Here is a 13969-nt window from a genome sequence, read left to right on the forward strand (position 1 = left end):
GGGTGGAGGCTGCTGACGGGCGGGTCTGGCCAGTTGGGAGAACGGGTTGGGGTGGGGGCTGGTTGGAATCCCCGGTATCCCCGGGGCAGTGCCCGAGGCCACTGTCCTGGTCGGCAGGGTGTGAAGGAGCGTGCCTACGCCAGCAGTGGGGAGGCCATCACCAGCCTGCCCGTCAGCATCCCGCTGAGCACCGTGCAGCCCAGCAAGCTGCCCGTCAGCATCCCCCTGGCCAGCGTGGTGCTGCCCAGCCGCGCCGAGAAGGCGGTGAGTGCGGCCCTTGGCCCAAGCCTGCTGCCCCAGGCCTCGTGTGCATGCACAGGCAGAGCCGCGGGCCTGTCCTTTCTCCTCGAGGGCCAGTCACTTTCTGTTCAGTTGCTCGCAGTTATATCTCCAGCATGCCGCAATACCTGAGAGAAAGAAAGCACCGATTCCCAGTAAGGTTTTCAACTTTAATCTTAGATCTGAGTGTGCATGGTGACTGTGAGTGGAGAGAAGCTGCCCTTGTCCTTCTGGTCCACACTTGGGTTCTCCCTCACACACATGCCCTTCAGAATGACACTTTGTGTAGAGCGGGCTGGGCTTTGTGTTTATGGAGGTGTCATTCACACAGAATTCATTCATCTAAGATGTTCAGTGCAGGGGTCTTTGGTGTGTTCACCAGTCTTGCAGCCAGCTCTACTTCTAGAACATTCTGTACCCCAAGAGGAGGCCCATCCCCATCGGCATCACCCCTGTACCCCCTCCCAGCCCCTGACAATCAGTACCCCACTCCCTGTCTGTGGTTCAGCCTGTTCTGGATGTTTCCTATCAGTGGAATCACACACTGTATGTCCTGTGTCTGCCTCTCTCACTGAGCTTCGTGTCCTGAGGGTCCATCCATATGGTAGCGAGTGTCAGGGCTTCTCTCCTCTTTGTGGCTGAGGGATGGTCCAGTGTGTGGAGGGACACGTGTGTATCCTCTGTGGATGGTCATTTGGGTTGTATGCACTTTGGGGCTGTTGTAAATCACACTGCTGTGGACATGTGTGAACAGGAATCATGTGGACAGTTGTTTTTATCTGGCTTCACCTAGGAGTGGAGCTGCCAGGTCAGGTCATGACATCGCCCCACTGCTGTCCCAGGCGTTTAGACCTGAGCTCAGACATCTGCACCTCACCTTGTGAGAGCCTTCTGGTAGCTGACTTCTAGGCTTACCTGCGTGGCCGTCGCCCTTTTGGGCTCGCTGCCTCAGGCCCTGGGGACGTCCTTGGGTGTGTGCCCGGCTTGGCTGACAGTGTGCGCCTTCTTTCTGCAGAGAAGCACACCCAGCCCTGGGCCACCGGCCCGAGAGTCCTCGTCTACGCTGGAGAAGCAGGTGGCTGCTAACACCCATGGTGCCGGGGGCAACACTGCTGGGAGCAAGAGCCTCGCCCTGGCTCCCACAGGTGAGGGTTCCCAGAGGCCAGGCCTGGCCCCTCCAGCCGCAGGGTCTAAGCTGCATCAGGGCCGCCCTCAGCTGCACGCACCCTGGGGACCCGCCCGGCTTGTGTCAGGCAGCCATGCTCGGCCCAGGCCCGTGCCAGCCCTGTTGGCGGGGTCTGGTCCTCTGGGAGATCCAATGGGGCTTCTGTGTGGGGCCAACTGTGCACTTGGGTGCCTGCCCTGTAGACGGGCCCTGTTGCTGCTGTGAAGCAGGCGGCTCCAGCACTCGTCTCGATGCCACTGCTCTTGTGGGGGAGGGCATCTCTGCTGGCAGTGCCCAGGGTCCACTCAGCATGTTCATGGGCTCCAGGCCCTCGACTGTCGCAGGCCCAGAAGTGGGGAGGAGGGCACAGTGAAGGCCCAGGGGTGCCAAGCATGAAGAGAGCCGAGCCACCACCTCGTGTTCTCCACAGGCTTTGCATACAGCGGCTCGGTGGCCATCAGTGGGGCCCTGGCAGGCAGCCCAGCACCCCTTGGCCCTGGAGCTGAGCCCCCGGCCCTGGACGAGTCCTCCAGCTCTGGAAGCCTCTTTGCCACTGTGGGGTCCCGCAGCTCCACCCCGCAGCACCCACCCCTGCTGACGCAGCCACGCACCTGCGGCTCAGCCTCGCCGGCCCCCCAGCTCTGTGCCAGCCCCCGGCTAGGCGCCCTGGGCCCGCTCCCCGACTCTGGCAAAGGGGACCTGCCCTGCGACGCCAGCTTCTCAGACCCCGAGAGCGAAGCCAAAAGGAGGATCGTCTTCACCATCTCGGCGGGTGCCAGCAGCGCCAAGCAGTCACCTTCCAGCAAACACAGCCCTCTGCCCTCGGGTGCCCGCGGGGATGGTGGCCAGGGCCATGGGCCAGACAGCCGCAAGCGGGGCCGGAGGAAGCGGGCATCGGCGGGGACCCCCAGCCTGAGCTCAAGTGTGTCCCCCAAGCGCCGGGCCTTGCCATCTGTTGCTGGGCTTTTCACGCAGTCTTCAGGGTCCCCCCTGAATCTCAACTCCATGGTGAGGCGGGAGCAGTGTGCTGGGGCTGGGTGGCTGATGAGGGCACATGCCAGGCCTGCTGGCGCTCATCTGTGTGCCCGGCCCTCAGGTCAGCAACATCAACCAGCCCCTGGAGATCACGGCCATCTCGTCCCCTGAGAGCTCCCTAAAGAGCTCACCCGTCCCCTACCAGGACAATGACCAACCACCTGTGCTCAAGAAGGAGAAGCCCCTGAGCCAGACCAATGGTGCCCACTACTCCCCACTGACCTCGGACGAGGAGCCAGGCTCCGAGGATGAGCCCGGCAGTGCCAGGCGAGTGGGCTGCGATCAGGGGGTTGGGGGGTGGTCCTGACTGCAGGGCGCATCTGGGATTGTTTAACTGTGTGAGAAACAGCCCGCGAGGGCCCAAGGCTTCTGAGAGCACCTCGCTGCCTATGTGCGGGGCGAAGCCGAGCCTGAGCCTGCAGCCCACCTGCAGGTGTCCCATGTCAGCGGAGAGGAGGGAGGGCAGCAGGTGGGAGAGCTGGAAGCAGGTGCACAGGCTCCGGGCCACTCATCTGATGGGGAGCAGGGCTTTCTTTGCCTTATTTTTTCTTTGACAGCAGCTGTGTTAGGTATAATTCACATAATATACCATCTGCTTAAAATGTGTGATCCAGGGCTTTCTGATGTATTTATGGGGTTGTGCAGATATCACCACTCAATTTAGGGCAATTTCATCACCTCAGAAAGACTCCCTGTCCCCTCCCCCAGTCCCTAGCCTCATCATCTACTTCCTGTCTCTGTGGATCTGACTCCTCTAGGATCTCCTGTGAGTAGAATCAGATAGAGTGTGTCTTTCTGTGTCTGGCTTCTCTTACTGAGCATCGTGTCCTTAAGGCTCATCCAGGTTGTAGCAGGTGTCGGAACCTGCTTTTTAAAAGCTGCATCATGTTCCACTGTGTGGATGGACCACGTTGTGTTCCCCCATCGTGGATGCTTGGGTTGCTTTGTTTTTAGCTACTGTGAATCATGCTGGTCTGGATGTTCGTATGTATGTTTCTATTTGAAAGCGTGTTTATGGTTAGTGGTGCTAGTGGTAAAGAATCTGTCTCCCAATGCAGAAGACATAAGAGATGTGGGTTCAGTCCCTGGACTGGGAAGATCCCCTGGGGAAGGGCATAGCAACCCACCCCAGTATTCTTGCCTGGAGAATCCCATGGACAGAGGAGCTTGGCTGGCTAGTCCATGGGGTCACAAAGAGTTGGACACAACAGTGATTAGCACACATAGGCCCTAGGTGTGGAATTTGCTAGATCACATGGTGAGTCTGTGCTTAACTTTTGAGGATCCTTCCAACTTCCCACAGCGGCTGCCCCATCTCACTCCTGCCAGCCATGCACGGGGTGCGTTTCTCCACGTCCTTGCCCTCGTGTGTTAGCTTCTGGGTCTCTGTTCCATGCAGCGATGCTGTCTCTGTGGGTGTGGTGGTGTCCTCCTGGTTCCAACCTCTTCTCCTCAGGGGCCAGCAGCACTCCACATTGCCTCTTCCTTGGAGAGATGTCTGTTCACATCCCGGCCCATGTGTGATTCGGGTTGTGCTGCTAAGTCGTGAGAGCTCTTTGTTTGTTCTCGTGTGACCCCTCTCCAGGTAGGGGCCTACAGCTGTGTCCTCCGATCCTCGGTGTGTGGTTTCTGTCCTGCTGGTGTCCATTGAGGCACAGGAGTGCTGTGTTCTGAACAGGCCCCGTGTACCATGTATTTGTGGTATTTCTTTAGTTGGCTGTTTCCAGTGTTGTCTGAGTTCATTCTTCCACAAACAAACATCACATTGTGAAAATTCTGGATTATTTTGGGAGTTATGTTTCGAGGTCATGGTCCTTTGGGACGGCCGCTAAGAATCCTGACATGTGAAGCCACACCGTTGTGTCACTGGGTGCAACCTGCTGGGGGGTCATTACGTGCTCAGCACCATGTCATCCCCCTCTGTGGACAACATAGTCTTGTGGCTCAAGAGCCCGTTCCACTTGGGGCCAGTCCTGCGTGGGGCTCCTGCATGTGTCTGTGTGTTGGGAAGCAGCATTCCTCCGCTGCCGGGGCCCACCCACAGCCGTGTCCCCTTGCCACAGCCGCTGTTGGGGGCCCTGACGGCAGGTCAGACATCCCTGGCTCACGGCTTGCCTGGGCAATTCAGTGTACACACACAGCGTTCTGGTGTGCACGTGGATGGCAAACACTCATCCTCTTTTTCTTTTTCTGATAGAATTGAGAGAAAAATTGCAACAATCTCCTTAGAAAGCAAGTCTCCACCAAAAACCTTGGAAAATGGTAAGTTTAGTCTGCACAACGTTTGAGTCCTTGGCACCCACGCTAGGCTTGCTGCCTGGTCCCTGAGGACCCCACAGGGCTTCCAGGATTGTCCTGGGCTGTGCTGAGTACACACCTCCCCCGCCCCTTTCCCTGTGATGCTCTGGACGCCCTTGGTGCCGCCTGGTTCACTCAGGTGCAAGTAGTCCTCCCTGTCAACACAGCTTTCCTCTCGCTGAGCAGCCCACCGCCCTCAGCTTCTCTGGCAGCCCCACCCTTGCCAGGCCACTCTTCCTCTCCAGAGGGCCTTCTCTGTGTGGAGGCACTCTGAGCAGGCGGTGGTCTGGGATCTGCAGCGTCTTCCCCAGACCCCACCGGTGGCCCAGGCCTCAGCCACTGCCTCTCCCAGCAGGTGGCAGCCTAGCAGGAAGGAAGGCACCGCTGGCCAGCGAGCCGGTCAACAGCAGCAAGTGGAAGTCCACCTTCTCACCCATCTCCGACCTGGGCCTGGCCAAGGCAGCTGACAGCCCGCTGCAGGCTGCCTCCGCTCTGAGCCACAACTCCCTGTTCGCTTTCCGGCCCGGCCTGGAGGAGCCCAGTACAGCCGATGGCAAGCTGGCCACCCACTCCAGGAAGAGCTTCCCAGGCACCCTGCCGGGGGCAGGCGGGCTGAGCCCCAGTAGCCTTCCTGCCAGCGGCTTCGCCCTGGGCGGGGGCCTAGCAGCTGACCTCAGTTTACACAGCTTCAGTGATGGTGCTTCTCTCTCCCACAAGGCCCCCGAGGCAGCTGGCCTGGGTGCCCCCCTGAGCTTCCCCGGCCCACGGGGCAAGGAGGGTGGCGCTGCAGAGTCTGGCCCCTTCGCGAACAAGCGGCAGCTGGACGGACTGGGCCCAAAAGGCGAGGGGGGCCTTCCCACATGCGGACCCCCGGACAAGGCCTCCACAGTGCATAGCAAGGCAGGCAAGGGCCGTGAGCGCGAGCCCGACGTCAAGAACGGCCACAACCTGTTCATGGCTGCTGCCGCCGCGCCCCCTGCAGGCCTCCTCAGCGGCCCAGGTCTTGCCCCAGCGGCATCCTCGGCAGGTGGCACAGCCCCGTCCGTGCAGACCCACCGCCCCTTCCTGGGCGCCTTCGCCCCTGGGCCACAGTTCGCGCTGGGCCCCATGTCGCTACAGGCCAACCTGGGCCCGTCTGTGCTGCAGTCCCTGTTCAGTTCTGTGCCCGCCGCCGGCCTGGTTCACGTCTCGACCGCCGCCACCAGATTGACCAACTCGCACGCCATGGGCAGCTTCTCCTCCGGGGTGGCCGGCGGCGCAGTTGGAGGTAGGCAGGGCCCTCGCGGCCACTCGGTCCCACAGGACCCGCTGGGGGACGAGCTGCGGGCCACACGTTGTCTCCGCCGCCCACCCGGACTGTTGGGTTTAACCGCCGCTGTTTGCAGGTTCCCTTCCAGGGCCCCCTGAGGGGGGAGAGGCTGTGCCCGCGTGTCCCTTTGGGTCCACTTTGCGCCCGCCACCTCGTTCCTTTTCACGAAACGCAGCCGTGACGGTCGTGTGGGCAGAGCACTCGGGCGTGAGTCGGCTGTGCCGGGCTCTCTGGTCTGACCGCGCCCTCTGCTTCTTAGAGGGATCGGCACCATGCCCGGGCTCTCCTTCCTCCCGCAAGCTCGCCCGGAAGGTCCGATGCGGCCGGCGCTGGGACAGAGCGAGGGGCTGTGGTGCCCATGGCCCGCGTGCATGCAGGGTGGAGCAGAGTGCGGGGAGCCAGAGGCTCCCGGCTCGCGTGGCACCCAGGTGGGGTGGGGTGGGTCCAGGCCGGCGGTGGGCCCGCCCGCGCTCCTGCTGCCTGCGCTTCGCTGCATCTGTGCCCGCACGCGGAGCTGCAGCTGCCGTCGCTTCCTCCTCCGCGTGCTGCTCTGGGCTCGGCTGGAGGTGCCCGCCTGTTGAAGCTGAGTTTTTCTCTCCTGTTTGCAGGTGTCTTTAACCACGCGGTGCCTCCCGCCTCCGCCCACCCGTTTGGAGCCAGTTTCGGCAGTGGGGCTGCATGTCGCAGCACCACGCTGAGCTTAACCCCGCTGCAGGCGGTGGCCAGCACCCCGGCCTCTTCCTCTCAGGCCCCGTCCTCTGCGGAGCCGAGGCCACCCCAACCCCCTCCGCACCTGGGCCGGCCCCCTCTGGGGCAGCCTGCCCTCCACGCACCCCCCCATCCTAACGCCACCTTGCCTCCTCCCCCTGCGCTGCTCCCAGCTAACTCTGAGCCCGTGCTTCTGCAGAACCTCGCATCCCTCCCTGCTAACCAAGCTTTCTTGCCCGCCGCCTCTGCCGCCTCTCTGCCGCCTGCTAACGCCTCTCTGTCCATCAAGCTCGCCTCCCTCCCGCACAAGGTGTCCCGGCCCGCCTTGACGGTGCATCACCAGCCCCTGCCTGGGTTGGCCCTGGCCCAGGCCGCGCCCGTGAACCCACAGGCCAGCTCCACGGGGCCGCCCGCCGTGTGGGTTTCCCTTGGCATGCCGCCTCCGTATGCCGCACGCCTTGCGGGGGTTAAGCCGCGATAAAGACCTTGCTTAGCTAGCAGTTCGTATTCTGTAAGGTAAGGCTAGAGCCCGACTAGGTGGCCGTGCTTCCCTTTGCAGAGAACAGGTGGGCCGGCGGGGCTCCTGGAAGGTCATGGGGCCAAGGCTGTGCTCCCAAGCCAGGAGGTGTGAAGGCAGAGAGCCAGGGCAGCAAGGGAACCAGGGTGTGGCTGGTCCCACTGCCTTTGGACCCGCACCCTAGGTCTCCCAGGTAGAGTGCCAGGAGGAGCAGAACCGAACTGGTGTCCTCCCTGTTGAGCCCAGCTTGAGCTTGCTGCCATTCTGGGCTTGGGTGTGTGGCTGCCGGGGACCCGGGCAGCTCCCATGTGGGTTCATGGGGGCCATGGAGAAGCCCAGCAGTGCCTTTTGTGCGCTCTTGGGCCTGTCGCCTGGTGCTTGAACGTGCCTCATAGGGTTTTAGGAAAACTCAATGCATTTAAGGCCCCTGGTGCACTACAGGCCTTCAGACCGTGGTCATCTGGTGGGCTCCTTAGCTGAAGGGCCTGCCGCGGGTGGCCTAGGGGCAGCAGGGTGAATGTGGCAGGAGCCACAGGAAGACAGGCCCGGTGGGTGGGCAGCGTTCTGTCATATGACTGAGGCCCAGCCACTCCCAGTGCCGCACCCACATCCCCAGGGTGAGGTCTGGAGCAGAAATGGGGCATCAGGACTGGGCTCAGGATCTGCCTGTCTTCAGCTGCGTGTCGTGTGTGTAAGTGGAAACAAATGGGCAGCCGTGGGAGTCCGACGGCCTCCTGGTCAGGGTCCTCAGACAGCTTTACTTGAGGCCTGGGACTGGGGCTGTGCCTTGGTGGTTGGAAAAACCCAGGTGGGGCTGCTCAGCGTGCAGCGGCTGCCAGTCATCAGGAGCTAAAGAGGGCAGCTGAGCACATGGAGGCCGGGTCAGGCCCATGGTGGACGCTGCCTCCCCTGCTGCCTGAGCCAGTCTCTCCCAGGAGCACGTAGGCTTATTGCCAGGCTGCTCACAGGCCTCTAGGAGCGCTGCCCGACAGGGGACCTGGGGACGGGCCTAGGGTGTGGCTCGGGGTCCTACGGCCACCATGTGCGTCGTCTGTCGGTCCGTCTGTCCGTCGGTGGCTCTGGCTCCCGACCTGGGGCAGCGCCGGGCCGTGTGGGTGAGGGGCTAATGCTGTGCTGCCTTTCTTCCCACGCGTGTCCGCAGGTAACTAGGATTTCTACCTCAACCGCGAGACTATGCAAGGGTGGGCTGGGCCAGCGGCGCGGGGCCCCCCATGGGACGTCGAGGACGGACGGAGGCCGGAGAACAGGCTCTACTGTGAATCAGCACCGCGCAGACCTGCGGAGACGGCTCGCTGGAGCCCAGCTCCAGCCTGTACTGTCCTTAGTTTTAGATAAAGTATTTATCGTTTTTTAAAAAGTATAAACAACTTTGACTTATTTTATTCCACCGAAGCCGTAAAGGCAACCTATTGAGAGATGTAGATACTGTATGTGAAAGGATCTATGTAAAAGACGTCCATCTGCCCGAGGACTGGCCGCCACGGGGACCGCCAGCTGCCCGGTGCTATCGTTGCAGGCCGGCCTCCATGCTCTTGGTGCTGACTCTCGGGGTTGACCAACGCCGATGCCAGGCCCCGTGCCTGCCCTGTTTATCTAACGCTCTTCCTATACCAAAGGCCCCAGCTCCGGGTGGAGGCCCGCCCCACCTCGCACTGTGAACGGCCTCGCTCGGCCCCTGGGTCTGCATCATGCCTTTGGCATAGGAATGGTGGCCGCACGGCCAGGCTGCAGCAGGGTGCCTCGAGGAGGAGGGGACCCGTTTGAGTGGTGCTCGCGAGGAGGGTCTGGAACCCGCCGTGTGACAAGTGCATTTACTTTTGTACGTCTCTGCTCGTCTGGGCCCGCGCCACGGCTGCCCAGGGAGGGTCAGCGCCAGTGGTGGCTGGGGACGCGGGTGGTTAGTCCGTGGGTGCCTGGTGTGTCTACAGGGGAGTCACGCTGACGGGTGACAGTATTTTATAGAAATGTGATGAAAATTTATAAATTTCATAGACTTGACTTCATTTATTTTTAGACTGTATGATGAATACACAGTAAACTAAAGAGAAAAAGGAAGAAAGAAAAGTGAGGGGAAACCTTGCTGTTTATTCAAGTGCACATAGGTGCTGGCCCAGGGCCCACCCACCCACCATCCCATAGCTGGAGTGACCCTCTCCCCCTGCCCCCCGCAGCCACATCTCTCCATGCGGGAGGGATGTGGTGGGGTGGCAGGGCAGGAGGGCTGGTCCCTGAGGCTCTGAGGTGGTGGGTGGGGCTCTCCGTCCGCCACACAGCATCTGTGACTATGCTGGGTCCTTGGTGCAGCGGTGTTGTCTGTGTGCCTCCCTGGAAGGGCCAACATTGGCCAAAGGTGCTGGCAGGGGGCCCAGACCCCAAGGTGGGCACCCAGCCAAAGGCTGGGCGTGGGCAGTCAGAGCCCTGTCCTCAGGTGCTCACCACCCCCCACCAGGTGGCACCCACCAAGAAGCGCAAGAGGTGGGCCTCCACGTAGGGATCTAACCTGAGCCTTCCCCGGCCTGGCCACCACCACCCACCCCTGTGGAGTGGGGCCCTCTGCTGCCCCAAGGATCAGTATGGTGGCTGAGCCCCAGCCCGCCGCCTCATTCCTGGGGTGGGTCTGGAGCCAGCCTTTCTGGCAGGTGGAGGCCCGGCGAGATACAGGCCACAAGGTCAGAGCAGGACAGTGTCCCACCTCTGGCCACCTCTCCACTGCTCAGAGCGGCAGTTGAAGCTGGAGATGGAGCCCTCCTCCTGTGACCACCGGCCCTGCCCTGCCCCCTCCACTCCAAGTCGGTGCTCCTGGTGGGTGCGTGATGGTGCTTTCCTGCCCCCTGCCCCCACCCCTCTTCAAGAGGCTCCCCACCCCCAACAGAAAGCTGCGGGGCTGCCTGAGGAGCCCCATCTGAACAAATGACACTGTACACAAACACTGCATGGCTTGTGGGCCACCGTGCCCTGTCTGCCCTCCAAGCTACAGGGAGAGACACACGTGCACAGGGCCTGCCCCACAGTGGGGCCAGCTTGGCCTCTCCACACCCACCATCCGGCCCCAGCCCCCTGCCTTGGCCTGGGTGCCGCTGCCACAGGAAGGAGGGGGCACCAGGGTATTGGGCGTGGGGAGGAGCCCCACTGCTGCTGTTGACCCAGGTGCTTCACTCCACTCCAGGAAGTCCGATGGCTACGGTTGCTTTGCTCAGGAAACCCTAACAATGAAGACACCCTCTGGTCAGGGGACACAGCCCTCCATTTAGCTACAAGTCAAATCGTGAACTATTTAAGATTCCCCCGTTATTTATCCCGCCCATCCACTGTAGGACTGTTTGTTCTCACACATCCATCCACGCTCGCTCTGTCGCACCTTGGTTTGTAATGCAGACGGGCTTGGCTTTGTCGTTTCGGTAGCCTGTGTTTCAGTTGGGGTGCTAACTCCCTTCCCTTCCCAAGGGAACCCCACTGCACTGCATATCCATCTCTAGACGCTGTAATAAAATACCTGTTTTCACTTGAACCTAGTCTGGCAGCAGTGTTTCTTCCGGGTGATGACACGGCAAGGTCGTGGAGTGCATAGGGCCCAGGGCAGTGCTTACCATCCCCAGGCAGGGAGAACGGTCGCTCCCAGTAGAGGCCCCACCTGCTCCTGAAGACAGGCACGGTGGCCACAACAGACAAGTCACAATGACTTCCCCAACCCTGGTCTCAGAGGCCCAGCCCCTGCTCAAGGGCAGACAACTATAACCAGGTCAGGACCACCCAGGGTAGTCTCCTTTTAGCCTTCCTAAACTGACTACTTAGCGACCTTAATGCCACCAACAAACCCTTCCTGAGGTCCTGCTGGCACTCAGACGGGGGCCTGTGAGTGCCAGAAGCCCTGTAGGCCGGGTCCCAGCCCCCCTTGACCTTACTGGCTCTGGGTTCCAGGCCTCCCCACTCTTGCTCCCAGGCACTTCAACCTTGAACCTGGGAAGAGCCTCACCTCCCTCAGGAACGGCTGTGCAGATGCAGGACAGACGCACGGCAGAGGACACACGTCCCTCTCTGCAGTCACAGCACCACTGGCCCGTATGGAAAAGAGGTACCTTTATTTGAACAGAATATACTGGCCACCCCAAAGGCAAGCCTTCCAGCATTGCCCAGAGGCGTCCGGCCAGGGCCTGCCCCTTCAGCAGGAGAATTCACAGTGGCCCCAGCACAGCCCCACGCCCTTCACAGCTTTACCTAACTTTATACATTCAGCCTGCCCAGCGCAGGAGAATTGCACCTGCCAGGCCCTGAGTCAACGCACCCAAAGGGCAGGGCACAGCTCATGGGAGGGGGCACTGGTCCCCTGGCAGCAGCAGGTAGCACCGACGTACCAAACCAGTCCAGTGGTTCCCAGTGTGTCTAGAGGACACTTGCTGGGTGGTTTCTCGCAACAAGGCAGCCCCTGCCCACCCTGGGGCGTTTGAAGTCTTTAAACCAAGACACTTCCCACAGCAAATCCAGGGTTGGTCAGGAAATCTGGGGCCAGGAGGGCAGGGAGGCCTTGTCCGACAACAGGACAGCTGGGGAGCCCCACCCGGCCTCATGCCTTCAGGCCGCTCAGCTGGAACCTGGCCTCCTCTGATATGCCAAACTGTTCCAGGGGGTCCTGCGTGGGTGGACAACAAGGGTGGTTGGCGTAAGCCTGAGCCCAGGCGGCCCCCATCCCCTGCCCCCTGCCCCCACCCCCACACACACCTTGCCAGTCATCTTCTGGATCTCATTCCTGTAGAAAATGAGGCTCCTCCGCATGAACTCGTAACTGGAGAGGAAAGCTGAGTGAGCCCCCAGGGCCCCGCACTGCCCTAGGCTCCGCCTGGCCCTAGGTTCTGTCAGCACCCCACCTGGCTCGACGCAGCGCAGCCATCCACTCCTGACACTGCTCCTCACTGCAGCACTCGAAGTGGTACTTCCTCTCTGGGTCCTCCAGGAAGCCTGGGAAGGGAGCAGCCCCCATATGTCCCTGCCCCTCCCACCTCCCCCATCCAGGCCTCAACCTCCTTTTACAGCCCCGGTCTGGGCCCACTGCTTCCCAACAGCTGGCTGTGGGTTGAATCATGTCCCCCAGAAAACATACGTTCACGTCTTAAAACATATCTCCCAGGACAGGGACTCTATCTGGACATAGAGTCACTACAGGCATAGGTAGTTAAGTGGTTAAGCTGAGCTCATACCGCAGGAGGGTGAACCTCTAATCCAATAGAACTGCTGTTAAGAAAAGCCGAACCTAGACCCAACCACACAAGAGAGGAGATCCCAGAAAATGAAGGCAAAGATGGGGAGATGTTTCTACAAGACAAGCTTTGCCAACGACCCCTCCAGAAGCTGGGCAGATTCTCCTTCAGAAGGAAGCAGCCGCGCTGACACTCTGATGTCAGACTTCTCGCCCCCTAGAACAGGGAGGAATACATTTTTCCTATTTAAGCCTCCCAGTCTGTGGCACTTTCTTGCGGCCTCCAGCGAAAACTAGTAGAAGCTCTATCTTTCCCCCTGCAGACCCCACCCTCTCAAAAGCACCGAGAAGAAAACCCTCCCGGATCCCCAGCACAAGCCCTGCTCACAGGAGAAATGGAACAGTTGCAGCGAGGCACGCCGGGAGAGAAATGCTCCCCAACAAGACAACGGCGGCCGTTCGGATCACTTCCGTCTAGGCTACTGGGCCCCACGGGAGGAGCCAGCGCGTGAGGCTGCCCGGACACTGCACTCAGCCTCTAGGGACTTAGGTGGGGCCGCGCCGGGGCGGGGACAAGCAGCCTCGTCCCAGGCCGCACTCACTGATGGAGAAGCTGCTGGGCTCTTCGTGGATGACTCTGCAGTGCTCCAGCAGCAGGGCTCCAATGGGCTGCGGGCAAATAGGCGCATGGGGGAGGACCCCGGGAACCCGCCCGCCCCTTGCCCCGCCCCTTGCCCCGCCCCCGATCCCCGAGCCCGCCCTGCTCTGACACCGGACCTCGACCCCGCCCCGTCCCCGACTCCGAACTCCGAACCTAACCCCCACTCCGATCCTCTCTACCACCCTACCTCCGCCTCGTCCGTCCGGAAGTAGAAAAGGAAGTTGACCACCAGCTTCACCAGCCGCCGCTTCACCACTGCGAGCACAAGGCGGGATCGCGCGGGTTCAGTACCTGCCCACTCCCACCCCCTCAGCCGCCCGCCCGCCCGCCCGCTCCGGCGGCCCGGACCGCTCACCGCTGCCTTTCTTGGGTCCCCGCATGCCCAACTCGGCTGCCATCTCGGCAGGCTGCCGGGATAACGCCTGCAGCTCTTTGTCGTTATAGCGCATGGCGCCGCCGGTACCCAGAACGCGGAACGCCGGCCGCGCCCTCCCGGCCGCCGTCCCAACGCTCGCCGATGCCGGCGCCAAGAGTCCCACGGCACCGTCCCGGAAGCGCAGCCGGAGCTACTACGCCTGCGCGCTCCCGGGCCGCTCGGTCTGTCAATCACCGGTGTGTGGCGGAAGCGTCTCGGAGGCCGTCAAGACGGAGCGGGAACTTCCTGGGGCGAACGGGACTATAGGCAAAATGGACGGTGTCATATATGACCATGTAATAACGTGAACCCGGGATGGGAACAATAAAGCATCCCCACGACCGGTGATGCCCGTTATTCAGACAAACAG

At 61.4% G+C, this 13969-nt stretch overlaps 2 protein-coding genes across 7 annotated transcripts in view; one reads left to right on the forward strand and one right to left on the reverse strand.

Annotated features, from left to right (window-relative positions):
- Positions 1 to 10808, forward strand: part of DOT1L (DOT1 like histone lysine methyltransferase) — a 52281-nt gene extending 41473 nt beyond the window's left edge. For 2 of the 6 annotated variants that reach the window (XM_068979604.1, XM_068979609.1), the window contains 7 exons: positions 118 to 264; positions 1295 to 1424; positions 1875 to 2452; positions 2541 to 2746; positions 4677 to 4741; positions 5130 to 6044; positions 6695 to 10808. In XM_068979604.1, coding sequence (XP_068835705.1) covers positions 118 to 264; positions 1295 to 1424; positions 1875 to 2452; positions 2541 to 2746; positions 4677 to 4741; positions 5130 to 6044; positions 6695 to 7275 — 2622 coding nt within the window. In that variant the 3' untranslated portion in view covers positions 7276 to 10808. Of the gene's footprint in view, positions 1 to 117; positions 265 to 1294; positions 1425 to 1874; positions 2453 to 2540; positions 2747 to 4676; positions 4742 to 5129; positions 6045 to 6162; positions 6294 to 6694 lie in introns of all 6 variants that reach the window. The other 4 variants (XM_068979607.1, XM_068979608.1, XM_068979605.1 and 1 more) reach the window with 4 other exon arrangements.
- Positions 10809 to 11418: 610 nt separating this feature from the next.
- On the reverse strand, positions 11419 to 13809 carry PLEKHJ1 (pleckstrin homology domain containing J1). Its single transcript, XM_068980748.1, has 6 exons — positions 13540 to 13809; positions 13372 to 13439; positions 13126 to 13192; positions 12195 to 12285; positions 12049 to 12112; positions 11419 to 11959 (listed from the first exon to the last, which is right to left on the reverse strand). The coding sequence occupies exons 1-6, from the start codon at positions 13631 to 13633 to the stop codon at positions 11894 to 11896; spliced, it is 450 nt and encodes a 149-aa protein (XP_068836849.1). The 5' UTR covers positions 13634 to 13809; the 3' UTR covers positions 11419 to 11893.
- Positions 13810 to 13969: the final 160 nt, after the last annotated feature.

Source organism: Capricornis sumatraensis, chromosome 9 (assembly GCF_032405125.1).
Source record: "Capricornis sumatraensis isolate serow.1 chromosome 9, serow.2, whole genome shotgun sequence".
Taxonomy (NCBI): Eukaryota; Metazoa; Chordata; class Mammalia; order Artiodactyla; family Bovidae; genus Capricornis; species Capricornis sumatraensis.

Excerpts from the sequence above, each read along its gene's own strand:
- PLEKHJ1 (XM_068980748.1), bottom strand. The coding sequence starts at position 13,633 with ATGCGCTATAACGACAAAGAGCTGCAGGCGTTATCCCGGCAGCCTGCC. Across the intron at positions 12,286-13,125 it reads GCCCAGCAGCTTCTCCATCA|GCTTCCTGGAGGACCCAGAG; the intron begins GTGAGTGCGGCC and ends CTCCCTTCCCAG. Across the intron at positions 11,960-12,048 it reads TCCAGAAGATGACTGGCAAG|GACCCCCTGGAACAGTTTGG; the intron begins GTGTGTGTGGGG and ends CCACCCACGCAG.